Source organism: Solanum dulcamara, chromosome 8 (genome assembly GCF_947179165.1).
Source record: "Solanum dulcamara chromosome 8, daSolDulc1.2, whole genome shotgun sequence".
In the NCBI taxonomy this organism is placed as follows: Eukaryota; Viridiplantae; Streptophyta; class Magnoliopsida; order Solanales; family Solanaceae; genus Solanum; species Solanum dulcamara.
In genome coordinates this window covers 76,413,633-76,437,946 of record NC_077244.1, presented here as the reverse complement: position 1 = coordinate 76,437,946, position 24,314 = coordinate 76,413,633, and the positions used below count along the sequence as shown (strand labels likewise).

At 32.2% G+C, this 24,314-nt stretch overlaps 4 protein-coding genes across 4 annotated transcripts; 2 read left to right on the top strand and 2 right to left on the bottom strand.

Annotated features, from left to right (window-relative positions):
• The first annotated feature begins 1,246 nt into the window (after positions 1 to 1,246).
• LOC129899266 (dof zinc finger protein DOF2.4-like) lies at positions 1,247 to 2,981 on the top strand. Its single transcript, XM_055974160.1, has 2 exons — positions 1,247 to 1,609; positions 1,777 to 2,981. Exons 1-2 carry the CDS (start codon positions 1,559 to 1,561, stop codon positions 2,686 to 2,688), a joined length of 963 nt encoding a protein of 320 aa, XP_055830135.1. The 5' UTR covers positions 1,247 to 1,558; the 3' UTR covers positions 2,689 to 2,981.
• Positions 2,982 to 8,261: 5,280 nt separating this feature from the next.
• LOC129898600 (heat shock cognate 70 kDa protein 1) lies at positions 8,262 to 11,213 on the top strand. Its single transcript, XM_055973194.1, has 2 exons — positions 8,262 to 8,586; positions 9,380 to 11,213. The coding sequence occupies exons 1-2, from the start codon at positions 8,373 to 8,375 to the stop codon at positions 11,110 to 11,112; spliced, it is 1,947 nt and encodes a 648-aa protein (XP_055829169.1). The 5' UTR covers positions 8,262 to 8,372; the 3' UTR covers positions 11,113 to 11,213.
• A 964-nt stretch (positions 11,214 to 12,177) lies between these two features.
• Positions 12,178 to 12,902, bottom strand: LOC129898601 (uncharacterized). Its single transcript, XM_055973195.1, has 2 exons — positions 12,697 to 12,902; positions 12,178 to 12,551 (listed from the first exon to the last, which is right to left on the bottom strand). The coding sequence occupies exons 1-2, from the start codon at positions 12,865 to 12,867 to the stop codon at positions 12,480 to 12,482; spliced, it is 243 nt and encodes an 80-aa protein (XP_055829170.1). The 5' UTR covers positions 12,868 to 12,902; the 3' UTR covers positions 12,178 to 12,479.
• A 4,853-nt stretch (positions 12,903 to 17,755) lies between these two features.
• Positions 17,756 to 19,332, bottom strand: LOC129898804 (WUSCHEL-related homeobox 2-like). Its single transcript, XM_055973492.1, has 2 exons — positions 19,014 to 19,332; positions 17,756 to 18,153 (listed from the first exon to the last, which is right to left on the bottom strand). The coding sequence occupies exons 1-2, from the start codon at positions 19,330 to 19,332 to the stop codon at positions 17,756 to 17,758; spliced, it is 717 nt and encodes a 238-aa protein (XP_055829467.1).
• Between the last annotated feature and the right edge of the window lie 4,982 nt (positions 19,333 to 24,314).

Genomic DNA, 24,314 nt, shown 5'->3' with positions numbered 1-24,314 from the left:
CTGGAACCCTAGACCTTATGTGATGTTGGAGCTCCACAAATCCTCACTTGGTACTAACCTTAGAATTAAGATGAGTTACATTATCAAGGTGATATTCATTTAATTATTTCTACAAAATTTAAGCAAATACATTGTCAGTGTAGGGGAATTCCTAAAATTATCAGGTTACAGGGTATGTCAATTTCCTAAAATGTTGAATTTGTCATCTTGAAATAAGATAGGATATATACTTGCTACAACATGTATATCTGATTGCTGGCATAAAAAAACAGACATATGTGATTGCTAGCATAAAAAGTTTCTAACACTGATCATATATATAATTTAAACTTTTTAAAGATTACAAATTTCATTATTTAACAGAGGATTACTTATCAATATATTTAAGAATGATGTAGAAGTTAAACTCAATTAAGATTTACTCTTGAGGTGTTTGAGTTTAGAACGTACCTCCACATGAGTTGATTACTTTTAAGTGTGACATCAAATTGCATGTGGCTCGATTAAAGAAAGCTACCCATAAACTTTTTAGAAGATATAAACAGACAAGAGCAAAAGGCAAGAAAAGAGGAGAAGAAACCTAATTGTTGGGCTAATTACCCCAAGGTACCATAAAAACAGTAATATTTCCTTATTAACTTTACAAATTGCCCTGTATGTTCTTGATTTTTTAGCCTCACTTTACAACTTTTTAAAAGAAAAAATAGATTCCACTTCAGAAAATTCGCTAGGCAAAGTTTTGTTGTCCATCAAACATAAGTTCTAATTTTTCCGTTTAAGACATAAGTTCAAGATATTTCAAGACAATACCCTACTCAATTAATCATAAATTCTATCTTATAGGTAAGAATTAAAACTTACGGAGCAACAGAAGATTTTGAGATACCACGCATCATTTACTACATTTCTTAGCTAACAATATTATCTATCCTTAACAAAGCCCCCAAAAAAAGAAAAAAACACAAAAGGGTCCAAAGAATATCACTATAGATCATTATGTGGTTCTGCAATGATCCATTTGACTGCCCCATTTGGAATTTGAAATACGTAAGAGCGGATCCCACCATAAAAAAAGCTACGTAGTACTATAGCTGATATATAATAGAGAGTCACTATACTTTCCTTTTTATCACGCACTAATAAAATTTATATATATATATATATATATATATATATATATATATATATATATATATATATATATATATAGTCCAAAGGATATCAACAAAGAAAGCTTAGATGCGAAGGAACTTCCCTCCACTCAAATTACTAAACCCTAAAAATATAGTAGTAAAACAAAAAGAGAATGTTAGAAAGAAAAAAAAATTAAATCTCTCTATAATATGCTATAGCTACCTTCCTCTTTTATGTTTTCCCTTCATCTTCTTTCTCTTTTTCTTTCCTTTCCTTTCCTTTCCTTTCCTTTCTTTTTATTGGGGCTTTGGTATTCCCTTAGTACTCTCTTTAGTGTGATTCTCTCCCACCACATATTTCCAAAAAACTTATCAACCTTTTATATAAAAGAGATAAAGATCAAAGAGATCAAAGAAAGAAAATCATGGTTTTCTCATCTTTTCCTGTGTATCTAGATCATCCCAATTTGCATCAGGTATGAATTTATATCTTTAATCCTCAACCAAAAAGAGAACCAAGTAATATTCATATTCTCTACTAGTCTTGTTCTTGAATATACTAGGTATTAATTAGATTATGAGTACTTACTTATACATAGAGCCTAACTTTGCTTCTTTTTTCCCTCCTCTTGATGTTTTTCAGTTACAGCAGCCAGACGGCCATCAACAAGGAAACCCTGGACTGGAGAATTCTCCAGCCCAGCTTCCAACTCTGCAGCCCCCATCTATGCCCGTGGGGGCTAGTCCAGGCTCGATCAGGCCAGGTTCTATGGTAGATCGAGCCCGGCTAGCAAAGATTCCACTGCCAGAGGCTGGTCTAAAGTGTCCAAGGTGCGATTCAACAAACACAAAGTTCTGCTACTTCAACAACTACAACCTTTCACAACCAAGACACTTCTGCAAGACCTGTCGACGGTACTGGACAAGAGGGGGCGCGTTGAGAAGCGTACCTGTAGGAGGAGGATGCCGGAGGAACAAGAGAAGCAAAAGCAGTAATAATAACAACAGCTCAAAGACAGCTGGCAGTAATGTTAATAGTAATGTTCAACAAATAGGTACTTCAACAAGTGTAAGTCCTTCAAAGTGCAGCACGGAAATAATTAATGGTCGCCATCACTTCCCACACGAACAATCGACGCAGTTAACTCCACTCATGGCTGCCTTCCAAAACCTTAACCATCACTACGGGGGATTTCAGCCTCCTCCTTTGGTTTCAACGCACAATGGGAACGGGACTGGGCTAGGTCATCATGAAATGGGATTTCAAATAGGGAGTAGTGCTAATACTAACAATTTATCGGTACCCTCAGGAGGATCTGATCATCAGTGGAGATTGCCATCTTTGGCAGCAAACACAAATTTGTACCCTTTTCAACACGGTGAAGGAATTAATGAATCATCATCTGGTAATAATATTGGTCATGATGATCAAGGGTTAAATTCGACGAAACAGTTTTTGGGAACAATGGAAAATAATAATCAATATTGGGGTGGAAACGCATGGACAGGGTTTTCTGGACTAAACTCATCTTCTTCAGCCAGCCATCTGCTTTGATTTGCTTAAGCTTCATTCATGTAAGTCAATTTGTGTACTTGACTCTGAAGGATTAAAATGTTGTATGTGTTGGGGAGAGGGGGGGTCTAAATTAGACATATAGTATACGGGGGGGCATATTTAAGTCTTTGTTTCCTTGGTCATTATTATCACTTGTAATTTTACTGGATGTTCTTTTACTAGGTGTGTTTAGTTGTGTTATTGTGAGTTTTAATTTGGGGTCTGACATTATAATCTGTTTCCATGAAACATATATATATTGTGGTTTAATTTCTGATAATATAACTCATTTTATCATCCCAAGTGATCCCAACCCTAGCCAATTACCATATCCTCTGGAGTTGATTTTTCAGATAGTCACTCAATTAATGGTATATATTATTCTAAACAGTCATTTCTTTTAATTGAAAAAAATTGGAATCAAGAAGTGTAACTATTAGTTGAGTGGTATAAAAAATCAGTATTTTTTTTGTTGAATTTAGTGATAATTCTCAGCATGATCACTTGTATGAAGTTTTATCCCTGGAGTAAAAGGTATACTTATTACTACATTTATTTTTATTATTTGATGGAGTTGTAATATATAATTTCATCGATTTCAATTTTCGTTTCCTAAAATTTACTAATGTTACTTACTAATGGTCAAGTTTCATCATTTGACTTGCTATGTTGGCCGTTAAGACTTTTCAAAAGGTATGTGTTTGTTGGTATTTTAAAAATAGTGCATTCTTGAAGAATTTGATCAAAGTTAAGTAATTGTGAGTTGATACGCTCTTACATATCACCATAGTGTTTTTGAAAAAAATTACACATATAACCACATTCGAATCTATAATTAAACATGATGGATTGAACTTTTACATGTTCATTATTGAATTAATTGCATTTCTATAATTATAAGTTCAGGTTTTATAGTATGAACAGTTTGATTTTCCATTGTAGCTATATATATATATGGTGCTACTTTTTTTCTATACATGTAGTGGGATTAAATTCTAAAATTCCTGCATGGTGTTTTTCATTTGATTGATACAAATGATCATTATTTTTATATGATAAGAATTGGAATAGAGAGAAGTGAGATTCCTTGTCGGTTGTGAGTGGGATAAGTGGTGCTTGACAAGATTTAGCAACAAACAAAAGGGGAAGAAAAAAACTAAAGAGAGATATGAAAAAAGGCATTAGTCAAAGAAAGAAAACGCCAAAGTTTCCACTAAAAACCATGCAAATGTTACTACTACCACATGTATGTACCCAAAACACAAGAAAAATCCAATCACAGAAAACTCAAAAGAAGGAAAAGGAGGATTCTCTCATAATAATCTGAGTGTCATCATCATTTTTCCGTTAAAAGAGAAAGAAGAAGCTAAAGAGAATTAATACTATCATTGACATGAGATCATCCCCACGTTCATTCATTCATTCATGCAGCTAAATTAACTCTACCTAGCTACCTAGGTCAAACCTCTTTATTCTTTGTCGTTAACTTCATTTTTCTTAAAGGGATAATATGGAGTAAAATAATCTTAAAGATTCATAATTTCATGAATATTAAAACAAGCATAGTATTCCTTCGTTACTAGAAATAAAGGTTTTTTCTATTGCGATTCAGTAGAAACTTTCTGTTATAGAAATTTAAAAATAGCCAATAAATATTTTTCAGTCGAAAAATAGTATTTTTCTTAATAGTGCTCCATCCATTTTTATTTATCTAATGTTGAATAGACACAGTACTCCTTAACGAGTAATAAATAGAATGACAATTTTACTGTATCACTCTTTAGATATAATAAATTCAATGTTTTGAAAAATGACTATAATTAATAATAAATTTAAGTTAGAAATTAAGTGATAAATTATCTCTTGATTTTCTAAGTATGAGAAGTAAAAATAAACATATAATGAACAAGTATAAATAGACGGAGAGAGAGTACATACCAGTTAAATATCAACTGGAGAGTTGGTGGTCTAAAAAGATAAAGGGGAAGTCCAGAGGGAGGAATTCTTTTACTTTTGCAATGGCCAATGCTACATCTCGAGCTACGAGGGTTTTGAATAAAGCTACAAGGCCCCGCTGAGTCTGTTAACCCCTTAGGTAAAAAAATAATAATATAAAGCTGATAATATATATTATCACAAAAAGGCAAAGCCCCATCTGCATTTTTCTTATTTACACGTAGAATCTGATTCAAAAATTTAAATTTGATGAGACTTTATGTTCTTACTTTTGAATTCATTGTAGTTTTGACAATATGAATTCAAAATTTTATATCTAATGAAATCTATGTAATTACTTGTATATATCTATAAACGCTATGTATTTAAAATATTTTCTGTCTCAATTTATGTTTTTTTTTTTTTAGTGTGTCTCACAAAAGAGTGTTATATTTTTTATAATTTAGAAACAATTTAATTCTAAATTTTTATTGGACCTTTTATGAAATCATTTATGGTCACAGCCCACATAATGAATGTCTCTTAACTTTTTTTAGATACCGAGTAATAAACTAGGTTAGTTTTTTTTCATTTTTTGCTAAACTACGCCTATGGCATGCCTCATGTTCCATCCTCAAAAGGAAACACCCCAAGAAATTAAAGAAGAAAAATGAAACCCTTCAAACATTTTTCTTCTCTAGGTATTATTATCAAGTTAGCAGCAGGAAACGACAAATCGAGAGGCAAGTATAGGTTAGGTTCGATAACTTTAATTCAAATTTTATACTATTATTTATTTTAAAATTTTTATTGAATATATATAAATTATTAATTTAAAACTCGATAAATTTAAAAAGAAATATGGTATCTCCGATTGATAAACTTCAAATCGCTTGAGGACTCTAGTATGTGGGGATTTAGTAGTACATACATTGGAGTGGAAGCAACAAAATCAAAGCCACCAAAGTACTACTACATAGGCATAAATTTGTGCTTTTTATGCGGCCCACCTCCGGGCATGGATAAGCGTGATATGTTTCATCTTTTTGCAAATCTGTTTCCCCTCCTCCACCTTTCGCTTTTTTCTACACTGACTAGCTATACATTATTGTTTCTTCTTTTTCCCTAAATGTAATGGCTTAAGGGCTAACGTTTTGTAATTAATTGCAGGTTTTTAATCCGAAGAATATTCAATTTTATGATGTACTTGCACAATTTTGTGTCTACATCTTGCACCACATGCAACCTTTAAAACGGGCTCATTCTAATTGTATCATATTAAGATTATCTGATAACGTTACATGAAAAAGATATAGTACTACATTTGCGTGTGGTGTCTTATGGATAATATAGGGAGAAACGAGAAAATAGTCACTTTTCGCACTGTTAATTAACATTTATCCATTGTTGCAAAATTATTGAACTAGTTGAATGTGAAAATAATTTAAACACAAATAATTCATAGTTAAAATACTGAAGAATTCAGAAATTGGAATTTTAACATTTATCAATTCAACTCCATATATATATATATATCATAAAGTTTGAACCTTTATCAATTCAAATTGCGTAAAAAGAAAAGTTTGAACCCCGTTCAAAACTCCATGAAAATAGAGGAGCTTTTGGATTGACCTAGGGCTTTAAAACTCCAAAGTGGAAAATATGGGCCTAAATGTAAACAAATAGTTCTGGCTAGGGTTTACGGGTTATGAATCCAAACTGGACCTTTGTTACAGACTTACAGTGATGAGGCCCATCCTAGTGGTTTTGAGTTGCTAAAGAAAATCTAAGCTGTGTAATCAAGTTATACCGACCACCAAAGATTATTGTTTTTCCACCGGTGTCCATGCAAGATTTTAATTCAGGAGGTTCAACATATAAAGAAATAAGCAAAGAAAAATTAAAGTAGATGCCCACAGAATTTTAACCCGCCTTATTTGTCCTTTTAACACTTTTTTCCATTTTTCTCTGCACCGTCGAGCTTTTTTTTTTTATAAATATCATATTTTTTTTTAACTTTCACTTTGCACTATCCTACTTTATTTTAAACTTTCTATTTTTTCTTTTAAATTAATACCCACAAAAGATAAGTTACTTTAAAAAGTGTAAGTATTGAATTATTAATATCATAATATTTTTTTTGAAATTGATAAAGAATATAAAAAATATTATGATATTAATAATTCAATATTTACACTTTTTAAAAAATAATATATTTTTAATACCCAATAATAATAGCAATAATAATAAAGATGTTGAACAACATCAATATATTAATATGTAGAATGATACAAATTTAGTTGAAAAGAACGCACTATGTAACTCGATAAATAATATATAAAACTTAACAAAACGATATATGCATAGTGTGTAATTTCTTTTCTTTTGGTTGAAAAGTGTGTTAATAATAAAAATTAGTTAGAAATTATAAAAATCTAGCTAGGGATTTAAATTAGTATGTGAACATGAAAAAGAGAGAATAGGAATATTTTTCATTCCAATTACATAAAAATATCCAAAATATTTTAAATACAATATTTAAACTTAAGAAAAATAAAAAATAATTAACTATTAAGTAAATAACAAATACACACAAATGGGCTGACTAATTTTTGTCTACTCAACTATAATTGCTCATTTGAGAGTGAGAAAGGATCAAGCTCAACAACATATCCAAAGCCCAATATGCACATTAAATAGAAAAGGAAGTGAGAAACTTTTAAAAACTTAAAAAAAGAAGACTTGAACGAGAATCAAACTCACGACCTTAGATATGAATTGAACCCCCTCAGCTGCTAAGCTATGCTTTTCAATTATACTAAGCGGGTTCATTAAAAATTATATATCCATAATATTCAAATTTAACCTTCTATATACAATGTAATTTTTCGATTCATGAAACCCCCCCCCCACTCCCACGTAGCTCCACCCCTGTGTCCACAGACTAACAAAGATGGTGATAGGGGTAAGTGTTCCTTCGTCCTCTTTAATCTGAGCTTTTGTTTTGAGCTTTGGTCGGTAGTGTAACAGTCCCTAATAGGAAGCCTTACTTTAACTTTTGAAAATAGTATTTTAATTTGAGTTCTATGATTCGTTTCTAAATAAGTGTCATCTGAGGAATTCTATGTTATTTCAACAAAAAATTCTATGTTTTATCAATTGTAACTTTATACTTCATCTTTTTAATAGTGTTCAATTTTCAATAAATATTTATTAAATATGAATGGTTCAGTAAACTATACGTTATCTTTATTAATTTTATTAATAAATATAATTTTTGCTAAAGTAACACTTAATTTTGGGACAGGAGAAATATTTATTATAATACCCATATTAATTGATATTTAATATTAAATTTTAAAAAATGATCCGAGAAATATGTAATTAAAAAAAGTATAACCAAGTCTTAATCATTTTTTTCTTCAATTATTTATGATTTGCAAAAAGGTCCAGAAAAAGTTGAAGGTCAAACACGGCTACGTAATCAGCACGTCTCCAGAACATTCCATTGGCCATAAAACACGTTCAAATAATTCCCTCTGATTGGTCAGATCTAGAAAGAAAGGAACATTCTAGAAACCGTAACACGTACAGAAAACGCCTAACCCGAACCCATTATATACTCCTCCTCCTCTTCTCCTTTCTTCATAATCTCATTCATTATCTTCTTCTTTCTTCACAAACCTCAACTTAACTTTTAGCTCTCCTTTTTCCCCCTTCTCTAATAATATACGTCGCCCTTTAAAGCAATGGCCGGAAAAGGTGAAGGACCTTCGATCGGAATTGATTTGGGGACTACATATTCTTGTGTCGGCGTTTGGCAACATGATCGTGTGGAGATTATCGCTAATGATCAAGGCAACAGAACTACGCCGTCTTATGTTGGATTCACTGACACTGAACGTCTCATTGGTGACGCTGCTAAGAATCAGGTCGCCATGAATCCGATTAACACCGTTTTCGGTAAGCTTTCAATCTACCGATTTAAACGTATCTTATATATTTGGTGCTGTTTTAAGTAAATCCTTGTTGATGAGTGGTATATCTTGTATGTTTGTGATTTGTTGCGAAATCGAGTTTGATGAATGACGTGATGTGATTCGTTTAGCTTGGTTTATATTAGTTAGTCGTATTATTTTGCTGGTAGCTTAATAGTCCGAAAGCACGTAGAAAAATCTAATTTATGTGGACATGTCCAGTAAGACGGATCTGCATTGTCCTGATCTCAAGTCAGAATTATACTATAAATCTATCTGGTGAATTAGTTGAGGGGTAGGCAAGTTGACATGATATTAGTACTATCAAATAAGCAGTCTGGTAAATTAATTGTGGCATAAAAACAACATGTAGTGAGCCTATAAGCTCGGCACTTATGCTATGTTCACTGTATCAATTAGTCAGGCAATCTGACATTAGATGAGAATATCTTCGTTATTAGAATCAAAAGGGATAAGACCGATCTGCCTTATGCATCATGAGAGTTTGGCTGAATGGAGTGCGTCAGTGTATATTGGGGTGTCTGAATTTAATTGGATTTGTAATGTAGGTCTGGTCACTGGTGTGACATGCTGATTCTTATTGGTGATGTTGAATTTGATATTGTGGCACGCTTTTGTTTCCTTTGTTGCTTAGTGCTGAGGATCGTGGGATTTTTGGCATTGTTTTTATCTGGAAGTATATCATTGCTAGACGTGCGGTGTTCATATGATTTCAGTTTTGTTATATATCTAGTGCTCAATGTGCTTTGAATTGGCAGATGCAAAGCGGCTTATTGGTAGGAGGTTCAGTGATGCATCTGTGCAGGAAGACATGAAATTGTGGCCTTTTAAGGTTATTCCTGGACCTGGTGATAAGCCAATGATTGTTGTAACCTACAAGGGTGAAGAGAAGCAATTTGCTGCTGAAGAAATCTCTTCTATGGTGCTGACAAAGATGAAGGAAATTGCAGAGGCCTTCCTTGGATCTACTGTGAAAAATGCTGTGGTGACTGTCCCAGCCTACTTCAATGACTCACAACGTCAGGCTACAAAGGATGCCGGGGTTATTTCTGGACTAAATGTCATGCGAATTATTAATGAACCTACAGCTGCTGCAATTGCTTATGGATTGGACAAAAAGGCTACTAGTGTAGGTGAGAAGAATGTGCTTATATTCGATCTTGGTGGTGGTACTTTTGATGTATCACTCCTCACTATTGAAGAGGGTATCTTTGAGGTGAAAGCCACAGCAGGAGACACTCACCTTGGAGGCGAGGATTTTGATAACAGAATGGTGAACCATTTTGTCCAGGAATTCAAGAGAAAGCACAAGAAGGATATTAGTGGTAACCCGAGAGCTCTAAGAAGATTAAGGACAGCTTGTGAGAGGGCTAAGAGAACTCTCTCTTCCACTGCTCAGACAACAATTGAAATTGATTCTCTGTATGAGGGAGTTGACTTCTATTCTACCATTACCCGTGCCAGATTCGAGGAGTTAAACATGGATCTCTTCAGGAAGTGTATGGAACCAGTTGAGAAATGTTTAAGGGATGCCAAGATGGACAAGAGCACCGTTCATGATGTTGTTCTTGTAGGTGGATCCACTAGAATTCCCAAGGTACAGCAGCTGTTGCAAGACTTCTTCAATGGCAAGGAGCTCTGCAAGAGCATCAACCCAGATGAGGCTGTTGCCTATGGTGCTGCTGTGCAAGCTGCCATTCTCAGCGGAGAAGGTAATGAGAAGGTCCAAGACTTGCTGCTTTTGGATGTCACGCCTCTTTCTCTTGGGTTAGAAACTGCTGGAGGTGTGATGACTGTCCTGATTCCAAGGAACACCACAATTCCTACCAAGAAAGAGCAGGTATTTTCCACCTACTCTGATAACCAACCCGGAGTATTGATTCAGGTGTTCGAGGGTGAGAGAGCAAGAACCAGAGATAACAATCTGTTGGGTAAATTTGAGCTCTCTGGTATTCCCCCTGCTCCTAGAGGTGTGCCTCAGATCACGGTCTGTTTCGACATTGATGCAAATGGTATCTTGAATGTCTCTGCTGAGGACAAGACCACTGGACAGAAGAACAAGATCACAATTACCAATGACAAGGGTAGGTTGTCAAAGGAAGAAATTGAGAAGATGGTCCAGGAAGCTGAGAAGTACAAGGCAGAAGATGAAGAACTCAAGAAAAAGGTGGAGGCCAAAAATTCATTGGAGAACTATGCTTACAATATGAGAAACACGGTGAAGGATGAGAAAATTGGTTCTAAGCTTAGCTCGGATGACAAGAAAAAGATTGAGGATGCCATCGATCAGGCAATTTCATGGCTTGAGAGCAACCAGCTTGCAGAAGCTGATGAATTTGAGGACAAGATGAAGGAGCTTGAGGGCATTTGTAATCCCATCATTGCTAAGATGTACCAGGGTGCTGGTGGTGATGCAGGTGTTCCTATGGATGGTGATGCTCCACCAGCTGGTGGTAGCAGTGCAGGGCCTAAGATTGAGGAGGTTGATTAAGTGGTTGACGGATACTAGTTGTTTTCATTTTCATTAGCATAGTTTAGTAGATTACTTTGAACTGGCTTTTCTTATTTTCAAGTTTTGTGTTTTGAATTTCATACTGGTGTCTTAAATAGCGATACTTTGTTGGCAATGTCTACTGTTTACTAAATACTCTTTTTGGATATGTCTACTCTGAACTTAAATTTTAAATTTATGCCTTCTAAGCAGTAACCAGGAACAAACTAATAATTGGCCGAAAAGACAATTTGATTAGCAAAGATTGCCTCTAAAACAAACAAACCCGAGTGATGAGTCTAATCAATTCTGCCAAAACTATCGAACAAAAGCAACAATCTGGGGAAAAAAAATTAGGCTTAAGTTTTTCACCTTATTTTGAAACAGATATTTGTCCGAGTATGAGAAAGTGAGCCCGCTGCTGCAATTTATTAAGTTAATCATGCCTAATAATGAGTTTGATTCAAAAACCAAACCATGAGTTCTCCTGTTCACATATTTTCCCATATTCAAAAGCTATTGCTACTTATTTATTTTGGCTATTGCTTTTGAATAAGCAATTCAAGTAACAAATCAAAGGCCATTGATTCGTAATTTTCAGGTTATCTACTATAGGATGGTATGAGTCTAGATCATGGACAAATCTCTTGATGTTAACAACCAGGACCGCAATAAGTTGTCCCAAGCAACGATGCCTCGAGGGTTCTTCCAAATGCAGACTACATTCTAAACTCTATCCAACACCCAAATAAAAGACACAACACAACCGCAGAAGACTACATCAAAGTTTACAGTTCCTTCAACCGCAGAAGACTAATCAAAGTTTACAGTTTCCTCATTGCCTGACATTCTAAAGGTTTCAGCTTTTACATTTTTATAACTATTACTATTTCTGAAGGATCAACCTAGAATCATGCCTTAACCCTCCACCACCGTGGCTTTTGAACTAAAAGAATATAGTTAATATTACCAGAAGTACATTATTAAACTGGAGCTCATGCTCCTAGAATCCTTCACTTTGAAACACAACTTATAGCCACTGACAACAAATAACTATATGTATTATAACAAGAAGATCAAATGAGTGAATATTTATTCATAGTTGAAAGGAAAAATTCATATCCTTTCCAGCTTACACTATTTGATGGTTCATCAGAAGCAAAGCACTGAAACTTCCCCGGAAAGAAAGGAAAGTTTTGAAACATAGTCATAGCCAGCTCTCTAAAGCTACACAAATGAAAAAGTCATGGATAAAATCCAAATACAGCAAGACATAGTAAGGATTTTTATTAAGTCGAATGCCAGCTAAATGACACACCTACGCACATTACTGTAGCCTATGTTATACACAAGCAAATTGATACAAATTATTTCCTTCCCCTGTTAAGCCTCTGGAGGTGATAATTAATAATACCCCAAGGCTTTCTGTTTTTGCCACTCTGTAAAAAAGGTGTATCACAGGTCAATGCTAATGTCGGAGCATATTAAACTATATACTATTTGTGGCAAGCAAATGAATAAAACCATATCTTTTTCTAAATAACAATGAAGAACACAAAGTAAACAGGATTTGAGAATATATACCTGAGACTCTATGCATGCACTTAAAAGTGAGTTTTGCCTGCTGCATTTATCGTCCTTGTTATGATTTAGAGTCGAACAATTAAGAAATGTGACCATATCCTTCACACAAGGTTTCTGGAGACTTCCGAAGATCTTTGGGTTTATGAATAAGGTACCGGTTTTGCGGCGCATCCTTCACCAGTTCAAACTGTAAAGTATAAAAGACAAGATCATGCTTAGTATAGCAGGAAATGAAATATGCGGAGTAGTCATATAAACAATCAACATGTAAATGCAAGCAACTAGTGGAGTAGTCATATAATATTACAATCTTTCAGTGAATAAGAGGAGCACAATGAACAATATTTTCAGAAAACAGAGACTTATATTTGCCAAACAAGTAATTCTCAACAAATAAAAGCAACCAACAAACATACACATGTAGAACAAAATGAGATTTGAAGAAAATAATTTTACCAAGTATATAGGTTATAGTATGCCCAAGATTTAGACATTTGGATTATTGGCATTCTTTAGTGGAAGTATTTTTGAATTTCTATGGAATAACATGCACGAAAATAAACTATAGTGATTTTTACAACAGTGATAGCTTTATGCATTTGAAATATTTCTCCATCTCCTTTTCCCAACACTTCATAGTCAATCTGATATATTATTGAAAAAATATCTTTTTGGTTGTTAACATTTAGTCAAAAGGAGCAAGTTGTTGACAAAAGGACATTCAAGGAGCTTAGGATCACAATCCCATATTTCAAGGGTGGTAAGGTAGATTTTACTCATCGGTTAGAATGAAATTGATAATTTCAATCGGTTAAAATTGGATGGTACTGCTATCGCACTTTGTTCCTTGTAAGTAGTATGAAATTACATGAAATGAAGGAAGATGGTATGAGTTGGGTAAGAAAATCAGGACAACCTACCTGCTTGACAAAAAATAGTGTAGCTTACAATAGTGACCATCTCACCTGAGATTCCAGATTAGATTTTAGTTTGCGTTTTGTGACAGATTAGGTTGACAAATCCAGAAACAAATTCATTCATTTCATAGCCAAAATCTGTGGTACGCCATATTTAACTTGTGTGAGCTTAAACAAACTTCCATTTCACGTGAAGATGCATGATTTGGCAATGGTAATATCCCATTAGGCATTAGCTACTTGCTAACCTTGTCAACAGAATACCCTTAATCCAGTTCTGTTCAGTCCCTTAAGCCACTAAATATATATTTTCTTAAACATGTCAGTCCATACTTGTCCTCCCTTACCAAAATGAAAACGGGAAACTTGATTCCTACTTTACTTTTGAATTGGCTTAAGGTATTAGAAGAAACCATACTTTTTTTAAAGCATTACCTGTTATTTGACAGTCACATACAGTGGCAAAGTCAGTATTTTCGCTAAGAGGTGTCAAAATATAAAGGAGTAAGCCCATTAAGAAGCCAAGAGGATCAATATATGGTATATAAACATAAATAAAGACTTTTTTTTTACCTATTCCCCCATTTTCTTTCCAGCTTAGTGACTAAAGAGTGGTCACGTTTTCTTATTTTTCATAAACAAATAAATGTGGTGGTCATTTTTTCAGGTCGAAAGTTATAAGTCGTATTATACAAAAAGATTTGGAAGACTCTGGCATCTAGTATAATAGTAGTACTTCTGATAGGTAACTAAAATCTTGATGAGGAAAAACTTATCATTATTATCAATATCGATTCAAGTTCTCTAATGTCCTAATTTTTTGTTGTTGTTGTTTTGATAACCGAAAAATCCCACAGGGTCACTGGAACATATATGGGTCTGCCCCTCTACCCTTCTTCACTTATTATACTAGCCTTTTGCCTGTGGCGGGATTCAAACTCATAACGTGCATCCCACACAACATTCTTACCGCTAGACCAAAGCCCTGGGGCCTCTACTGACCTATCGTAATCTCAATAGCCTTCATGGATAGACACTTTCTTTTGTTTCAAGAGCTAACTTAATTCAATCCAGTAAAAATTCTTAAATTTAAGATGACCATAAAATAGAATCAATCATTTGGAGTATCATGACAATGAATTTTATAATTTCCATTCCAATGCTGAATTCAGATTATCTTAGAACTCAGCTTATTGAGTATCTCATTTCTCCTAATTATCTGTTTGCTTTTGTCTTAGAGAAATATTTTTTAAAAAAACAAAGTGATTATTACGACTCCAGATTGTACATGTCACATCTTTGCAGCCATTATCGCATAGAAAGCAAATACATTATACAATGCAGATTAAGTCTTAAACATTAGCGTAAAGAAGGAAACTTACAACTCCAATTCGCCGTGAAAAAAAAAATACCAAGTGAGCTCGCCACAGAGGAGATGGAGAAGGTTCACGATTGAAGAAAGAAGGAACTCTAGTGTAAATTTAAAATGGGCCTTAAACGGGCCAAATTGGAGTTTCAATTTGTATTTCAAACTTAGAGCTCTTAGCCAGCATTTGTAAAATAATTTAAAGAAAGAGCAGTTTTTATAAAGCACGTTAGTATAAATGCTAATTTGCTCAACACATTAATAATTTCAATAATTATATATTTTGTTTGACTTATCTTTAAATACAATGTATTTGCCTCTAGAGACATTATATTTAGCGAATGTATCTTGTCTCTAGCCTCTTTCGTTCCTTTACTTCTTTATGTCTGTGTTTCATAATGTATTTGTATTTCACAATGTATTTGAGTTTCACAATTTCGTATATTTTTATATCCAAAATCAATTTCATCCGATATATCCAACATCAATTTCATCAAACGTATTCGATATTAATTTTGTCAATTTATCCAATATTAAATATTTAGTATATTCATATATAAATAAATATATCTGATATAAAAAATATATACGCGCAATAACAAAATATACAGAGACACATAACCATTAAACTTTAATTACTGCCTCTTCTTTTGTGCTTGCTTTACTTCTTACACAGATAAGAAGTCATGTGTGGCTATTTCCAACTATTTTATATTCTAATAAGCAACCCTAAAAATGGCTATCCACTCCTTCCTCTATTTCAAAATAAATGAATTATTGAGGTAATGTACACTTATTAATAAAAAATTAGGATATAAATTGAACACTATTTTTCACTATTACCCTTTTAGTTATTTTCAAATTATTATTGAAAATAGAAATAATTTAAAGTAAAATCATAAATATGAACAATTAACTCTCTTGAAATTATCACCTAAAAAATATTAATAATGGGCAAAAATGAAAGAAATTTCAATAACTCTCTTGAATTTTGAATAGTTTGTTTATTTTGAAATATGAAAAAAAAACAATTCACTTATTTTGAAACGAAGAAAGAATCATTTTACCACTTTTATCATGATAAAATTCACTAATAATCACTCTTTTAAGTCTTAACCCTAATAATTGAACAATAGTCAATGTCATGAAATTTAAAATTTTAATAGTTAAAAATAAGTGACCAGTAGACAGTAAATCTAATACTAGTCCTTGTGTATTTGTTTTTTTTTCTTTCTATATATCCTCGCATCCAAATTAAACAGGCGCAAATCTTTTCGGATCTGTAATTTATCAACAAAATATGAATTTGAAATATGTAGAAATGTAGAATGTATACCCTTATATCGAAAATAAAGTATAATTATGTCGAAAACATCTCGACTATTGAATACCATTTAATTAAATCGAAGTGGTAGTAATTAACTTCGAAAATTCATATCCAAATATATATTTTATCAAATTTCCTAGAAAAGAGGTTTCATAGCCATATTACAAAAAGATGTGATTTTCATTTTTTATAACTAGCTAAAAAATTGTTTATTCATATTTATCACTCATTACGAATTTTGTGATCTTTTGTTTTTATGGATCAAATATGCATTTCGGATCCATCTCCTTGAATTGCTATTACGTTTCCCTTCTATTTCTTCATCATATTTAGATGAATAACATGTTTCATATTTAATTTTTCAAGGTCCAGATTATTTATATAAACAAATATCATAAAGATAGTTGGGAATAAGTTTTAAAAAACCTCTCCCAACTTTAATAGCAAGAAAAAGATATTCCAGACGTGCTCAGCAGTATCATTAGTTTCAATTTAAATTTTACCGTCATAATATAGCAATTTTTTTAGTGAATTATGGTGTCATAAATTCAAGTTCATTGACTAACCTATCTTCTTTCTTTCTTCATAACTCATCAATCCCACAAGCCTTTTATCTATTTTCATTGAACAATGGTAATAGAGAAAATCCAACTAGAAAACTCACATTGAAACTTAGGAGTATTTAGGCTTGAACTAATGACTTCCATCACGTCAAGCTAACATTCTATTGTTGAGTTATATCTCTTTCACACCTTGTCAAGATATAGAACGGACTAATCTTAAGTGAAAGGGTTGAACAACTCCTTTAACCCTTTCAAAAAATTAACTAGAGTACAGACTTTTAAAGTTCTTAATATATACTGAAGACAATAATTTAGGTAACTATTGTTTAACGCTTTATTTTTCCAATCCCTAAGAAGGAAAACCAAATTAAACGACCACCGGAATCATACATATATCGAGAGTAATAACATTGTGAGTTACATCATAAATACGCAAGCTATGAGCAAAGGAAAACCTAAGGGCACAAGAGATTTATCCGAATGTTTATAATTGAAAAACTATAAGATTGTAATAGACGTATCTCTTTATGTATTTATTTGTTCACATTTTTAAATTCCTAAGAAAATTCTAACTCCACATCCAACTATGAAATGAATTTGAGATAAAACAAAGATAGATGGATATTTTAGCTAACAGTTAAAAAAGAAGGATCAAAATCCCCGTTGACAATATATATGAAACCACAATTACATTCACAACATATTGCACTATATATATTCGGATAAAGGATAATATGATCACATGTAGTATTATTTGAGATCAAAACCAACTACTACTGAAAAAACAAGATGAAAGAAGCCAACCAGATGAAACACACTGCCAGTGCCAGCAAAACGTCACAAATCTCAATGCTAGCAAACTCTCACAAGGACCCTTTTAATTTCGTCATAGGAAGTTAAAGACTGGATGAGGTCGCTGATCAGCAGCACCAATTCCAAGATCATCAAAACAGTTCGCTTCCACTGAATTTGAAGGACAAGTAGTAGTAGTAATATTGGACTGTTGATCATGAGGAGCAGAAGTAGACGAAGAAGAAGAACTTGTCGTCTTTTCTTGTAAAACCCCAGTTGGGTGCAGTGGAAAAAGATTCAAAGTTTCTTGATTTATAAACTCCTTATTTGCATTTGGGCTATTGTTCTCTTGACAAAGATTCAAAGTTTCTTGATTACAAGTTGTTCTTCTTTTGAAACTGCCAGGTCCAGGTATGATCATACTGGGAACTGCTGGATACTGCTGATAAAACCCTAGATTGCTTTGTCCTGTGTAATAAGGGCTGCTAACAACTACAAGACCTAATTCCAATGAGTATTACTATTAGAATATACATCTAACCTATAGGAGTAAGATATATATAGTATAAAAATATTTTACTTAGTGTATGTTGTAAGTAGCTGTGACAGGTTGTTGAAGGCATAATTTAAGTAAATAAATGTATATTTTTCTAATATCTTACGCAGTCTCTTAAATCAGGTGGTCACAACTTTAACATAATTTCAAAACAAACAAGAGATCCTCTGATCGAGTTTTATCACCACCCAATATTAAAAAGAATTTTCAGGTCACAACTACAACATAAGCAACTTGTACTCGTATTTTTTTACTACGAATTTCATTTGAGATGGTTGTTAATTATCTTTTTAGATGACTAATAAAAAATATTTTACACACAATTTGCGTAGAGAAATTAAACTAAAAAATTGTAGCAGCTCTTGAAAATAAACTTTTTAAAGGTCCTAAAAAATAATTATGATAGAGAAAAGCAAGTTTCCCGGTGGGTACTACTATTAGCTGGTGGGAACATAAAAGTGAAGGCAGCAAATTGAAAAGAGACAATATATATCATCAGAAACTAGGAGAAACTGAAAACATCCCACAAAGGAAATAAAATCTGAAGAAAAAACGAGAAGCAAACTGTCACATACAGTCTCGTACATATATCATAGAGTACGAGAACCTCATTTTCTTTTTTTAAAAAAATCATCTGGTCAAAAGACGTAAAGTGTTATTTCCTATGTCTCTGTAAATCAAAACACGTACTTTTGATTATGAATTAGATTATGGATTTTCTAAATATTTATTGAGTTTTGAAACAATAATAATAGCTTAACATAAAATGAGAAGAAGAAAGAAGAAATTTAATTACCATTTGGGCAATTAGGTGGAGAAAAAACAGAAGTCCGATGAAGAAATCGATTGTAATAAGCAAATTTATCTTGCTTCTGTTTCTGGCGTTGCCTTGCCTTATGATTTTGAAACCAATAAAAGACATTTTTGCCCTCAATGTGACCAAATGCCCTTAACCTCCCAGTAATCTGCTGAATCTGCTCAGCACTTGGTGTCCTTATCCCTTGCCTATATAAACTCTCAAGTAAATCAATTTGTTCCTTGGTTGGATTCCACCTAGATCCTACTGGAGTCCCACCAGATGTTAACATATCCACACTCATATTATTATCACTCATTTTCGAAAACAAAAATAAACGAGAGAAATACTATTCTTAACATTTCTGCATGGCTTTTAGACTAATATATATATATATATATATATAAATAAAGTAGGAGAGAGAGAGGTGGGAAATTAACAAAAGGGATTGACATGCGTATTGTTTTTGGTGCTGAAAACATGGCGTTTAGCGGCCGATAGGAGGGATTTTCGTCTTGGTATGAATGTATGCATGCATGAAAAGACGAAAATGCCCCTATATTGGATTTGTCTCGGGAAGGAAAAGAAATGACTAAATGTTAGGAAAATGATAGGAAGATGGGTAGGGGTAATTGAGGTAATTATGGAAAAAAGACAGCCGGTTGGGTTGTAAGGTGTAGGGGCTAGGCTTTGGGAATTGTAGGTAGTTAGACAGAGAGAGAGAGAGAGAGAGAGGTGGGTTCTGCAGGCTCTTTCTTTAGTGTAGTTTACATACATTATCCCGATAATCATTCATTACTTCAAATGGAAAATAAGTTAAAAGGCATAAATAAATGAACCAATATTGACAACTTAACTAAATATTTTGCTCCCTTCGTCTCATTAAATGTAAGATTATTAGCAATATAACCATTCTTTTTTTTTTACCTTTCCGTGTGAGCTTTCACTTACTCCTTTGATGAAGTGAAGGGATGTCATTCGGACAAACCCCTCTTAAATAATTTGATGTTCATTTGATCAAAATATTTAAAAATATGTTTTCTTTAAGAAATTAAACAAATTTCTTATGAGAAAAATTAAACGTCTAATAAAAATAAAAAATAATAATTTTATGAGTATCATTTCACATTGATTATGATTGTGATCTTCTAATGCCTTTCCAACACACCCCTAGTATCAATAAAGCAAAACAAAGAAAAGAAAAATCTATATATATATATAATTTGAATTGAGTGTGAAATCCAATAAAGGAGGCTCTTTGAATCATGGTAAGTGGCGTATTGAGGAATGAGGCAATCACGGTTTGTGAATACATAAATGAGGATATATCCTTGGTAATCTAAGAAATAATAATCGTGGGATTGCATCTCCTTATATGATCTCGTGTCCAACTTAATGATCACTTCCTCTTTTGTCTTGTAATAAATGGTTTGTTCTTATACATATACCCGCATTTACCTAGGTTTTATTAGTTTTAGTACTCCGGCACTTTTCTTTTCGAATCTTATACCAAAATGAATGTTACTTTTTTATAATTAAAAATAATTTACTAATTATAAAATTAATTTTTTCTTTTTAATGAAATAGATTATAGTCACACAATAATATAAAATTTGTTTTCGATTACAAATTTTAAAAATATTTTATTTTTATTTTAAATTTAAAAATTGGAACGAAGAGAATAATGTTTAGTATTAAATAAGATCAATAGCAACGTTAATGATGTGTGAAGCAACAAAGATTGGACCGTTAGATCAAAAAGGAAGAATTGTTTTCGCATCCTCAACACTGTAGGCTGAGTGCTTGTATTATTATTATCCCGTTTGAAGATATACTTTGCTGAAATTAATTAGACTTATTTTTATTTATATCTACCTGATTTAAAACTCAAAGGATCAACCAATTTATTTACTACTACATCCGTTTTCTTTTTTATATTGAAAATTTATTTAGTTTCTCTTTTATTTGTTAATTTTAATAAATTAAGAAAATTGAATGGGTGTAAATCCCTATATATTCGTCTTTCGTGACTTCCCTAAAATGTAATTATCACCGCCACCCTATAATTAATCCTCATATTTATGAATGCTGATCAACTCCCTTGCTTAAACCATTGGTTTTCCCAGATTTGAGCGTATTTTCAAGACAAGTAGATTAGAAATTTAGAATCATTTTATAGTAGAGTCACTTAAATCTGAATGTTGCATATGTGTTCTCTCCCTTATTTATTTTTCAATTCTCTTAGTACTATTATTTTTAATTTACAAAAAGAAATCCCTTTTGGCAACTAGGAGAGTAGCAGTAGGTTTTATAATTTGTTTGGCTAAATTTTTAGGAAGTTAAAGGTGCATTCTTTTCTAATAAAAAAAAATAGTAAGTATTTTTGAATAGCAGCATATATAAGTTATTTTTCTAAAATGGCTAACAAATGTTTTTAAAGTTAATCTGATACATTGGATAAGGATATATGATTGCGGCAAGGAAGCTGCTACATAATTACATGATTGAAGAGTAGTTTAATTTCATGATGAGATAGTTATTACTATTACTTATGGAAGTCTGATTGTAGTATATTAAAAACTAAAAATAGGATGGGATCAGAATTGATGCATAAAAAACAAAGTGGCTAATGTAAGACAGAGGAGTGAAGGGGAATGCATGAAATAGAGTAAGTACAAGAGAGTAACGCCGACCGGACTAGGGCGGGGGTACCTATCAAGCGCCGTATGGTGAAGACCAAATTCAACTCTAACTCTGGCTCAGGGTTAATTTTTGTTTCGGCACCAAATTCAACTCTAACTCTGCTCAGGGTCTTTTTGGCACCAAATTCGATATGTCTCTCTCTTCACATTCTCAGTTTGAGAGATTCACCTGATCTACAGACTAGCGACAAACTTCCTGCTCCGCTCCCTTTTTTGGCTTTGCATTCCAATTTTGACTACCTTCTCCTCCACTCTGTTGGAAATTTCATTCAACCTAATTAACCAATCTAACTCTTCTGCTCTCTTGTCATTGTATATATATAATATACCTCCTTACTCTTTATACCTTTATTTTACCTCATATATAATTAACAGGTTATAATCTGCTGAGATTTGAAATTTTAAAAATAAGAGTTGTTATATCCTATAACAGGTATAGGATGGCCGACTCTGCAAGGCGGTTGTCTCATACCTCTCAAAAGAACAAAAGGCCTTCATTTGAATTTGGCTTCAGGTTATTATTATATTTGAGTCGTCCTTAATATAAGATTATATATATTGAAAGTGTATATTACTTAAATTCAATATAATTTGATATTCTCTACTGTTTAATTTGTTTATTTTACTGTTATTTTTTTTATTTGTTTAAAATTAATATTTCTTTTTTAATTTGACATATTTTTAATTTCAACATCTTACCTGACATGCATGCTTAAGACTACATGACGTTTTGACATGTTAGAAATATTTTTATTTTAAGTTTATATGATTCAAAACTATTACTACTATTTTATTTCTTAATTAAGTTTTGTACCCGATTACACAAACACATAAATGGAAGAAGTATATTATATCATATAAAATTTATAGTGTAGTTTGATATGTTATAATTCAAGTTACTAAATCAAAATACTCATTCTAAGTAGTAATTACACACGTTTATGTAATTTGATTGGGTAAAGTTTACACATTGTCGGTTAAGATTTTGATTGCAAATAGTATTTTTTATGTTATATACATAAATAATATTATACTCATAGTAAAAAAAATTACAGTATCAAGGTAATTAATAATAAACTTGTCATTTGTTCTAAGTTATAGGTTAACATAAAATTATATGTAATTATTTTTCTAAGTAATGAATACTTTTGATACCGCAATGCGAACCATAGGGGTTAAATTGATTCCAAATACATAAAAGTTGTTCACAACTAAATTAAAATCTGACCATGAAGGTCTACCATTAATAATTCACTCATTTATTAATTCAACTTATTTTAAATTATCATGTTTTGATTTAATTATATAGTCTAGATTAATCCATAATTTTTTTCTTGTTAAAATATTTTTTAAAAGAACTTATGTTTTATTTGATATCTTTTATATATAGTACTCATAATAGATAAATAAATTATTATTACTGTGATTAAATAATTTTTAAGAAGATAAATAAAGAAAATAAATACTGATAAGAGTTGGATGGACGGAGTATGACGCAATTGTACATGTTGCTCAAAATATAACTATTACTGTTGAAAATTAAATTAAAAAGAAGACAAATAAATATTTTCTAGATTGAGGTGGGTTATATATATCTTGCTCTTTTTAGGAATATTCAAGTCTATTATAATACAATTTTCATTAATTTAGCACTAATATTCTTGATTTGTTTCCTTTGAAATATAATAATCTGACAATATCATATAACTCAAACAATTCTGAATAAATTATTGAGTCAAAAACTCCATCAATAATTGTCCATTTCACCATATCTGCAAGAAAGTCAAAAAGGAAGATGCACATGCACCGTTTAAGAAGAAAACGCATATTTTACGCGTTTCAAAAGTTGTTGCCTCCTTTAATAACTTTTGACAAGAAAACGCGTATTTTACACAAAAACGCGTATTTTGCGCTTTTTCAGTTTCCTGTAAATAGAGAGTCTCTTGCCCTCATTTAAATTATCACACAAAAATTCAATCCAAAAGAGTAAGAACACAAAGAGAGTTATACACCAAGATAACTATTGTAGTCTTGAGTGTCCTTTTAGTGAGTTATTCCTTTTACAAGAGAGAAGTGTTTATTGTTGTTTTCTCCTTATATTTGAGAGCAGTGTACTCCCATATTATCATAGTAAAATCTTTCTACCCCATGATTTTTCCCTCTATCTATTTGAAGAGTTTCCACGTAAAATTCTCGTGTCAAATTTATTTTCATTATTTATTATCATATCAAACTTTAGTTGTGATGCTTCCTCCCCTAACAATATCAACCTCAACTTGTTAATGTTACAGTATTGTTTCACATTTCTCAGATCACAACATAACGAGAAAACACACTATTTACAAGTGTAAGAACTTTTCCTAGATAAATTACAAAGGCAGAGCATGGATGCCCCATGGTTATAAAAGTTAAGCCGAAGTGAGTAATTAATTAATGGCAGATCATATCATGAGTTACTCCAAAAAGTAATGAATACTTTCTTGTTAATTTAATCTGCTCAAATTTAGCTCCATTTTTAATCCGCTCAAATTTAGCTCAATCTATCAGTTTTAACACCTCTAAATACAAGAGGATGTGACCCTGGTAACCAGAGGCCCAA

Coding starts and splice junctions, on each gene's coding strand:
- LOC129898601 (XM_055973195.1), bottom strand. CDS start 12,867: ATGCGCCGCAAAACCGGTACCTTATTCATAAACCCAAAGATCTTCGGA. Junction 12,552..12,696: donor GTGCATGCATAGAGTCTCAG/GTATATATTCTC, acceptor CCTTTTTTACAG/AGTGGCAAAAACAGAAAGCC.
- LOC129899266 (XM_055974160.1), top strand. CDS start 1,559: ATGGTTTTCTCATCTTTTCCTGTGTATCTAGATCATCCCAATTTGCAT. Junction 1,610..1,776: donor ATCATCCCAATTTGCATCAG/GTATGAATTTAT, acceptor GATGTTTTTCAG/TTACAGCAGCCAGACGGCCA.
- LOC129898804 (XM_055973492.1), bottom strand. CDS start 19,332: ATGAGTGATAATAATATGAGTGTGGATATGTTAACATCTGGTGGGACT. Junction 18,154..19,013: donor TCCACCTAATTGCCCAAATG/GTAATTAAATTT, acceptor TAGGTCTTGTAG/TTGTTAGCAGCCCTTATTAC.
- LOC129898600 (XM_055973194.1), top strand. CDS start 8,373: ATGGCCGGAAAAGGTGAAGGACCTTCGATCGGAATTGATTTGGGGACT. Junction 8,587..9,379: donor TCCGATTAACACCGTTTTCG/GTAAGCTTTCAA, acceptor TTGAATTGGCAG/ATGCAAAGCGGCTTATTGGT.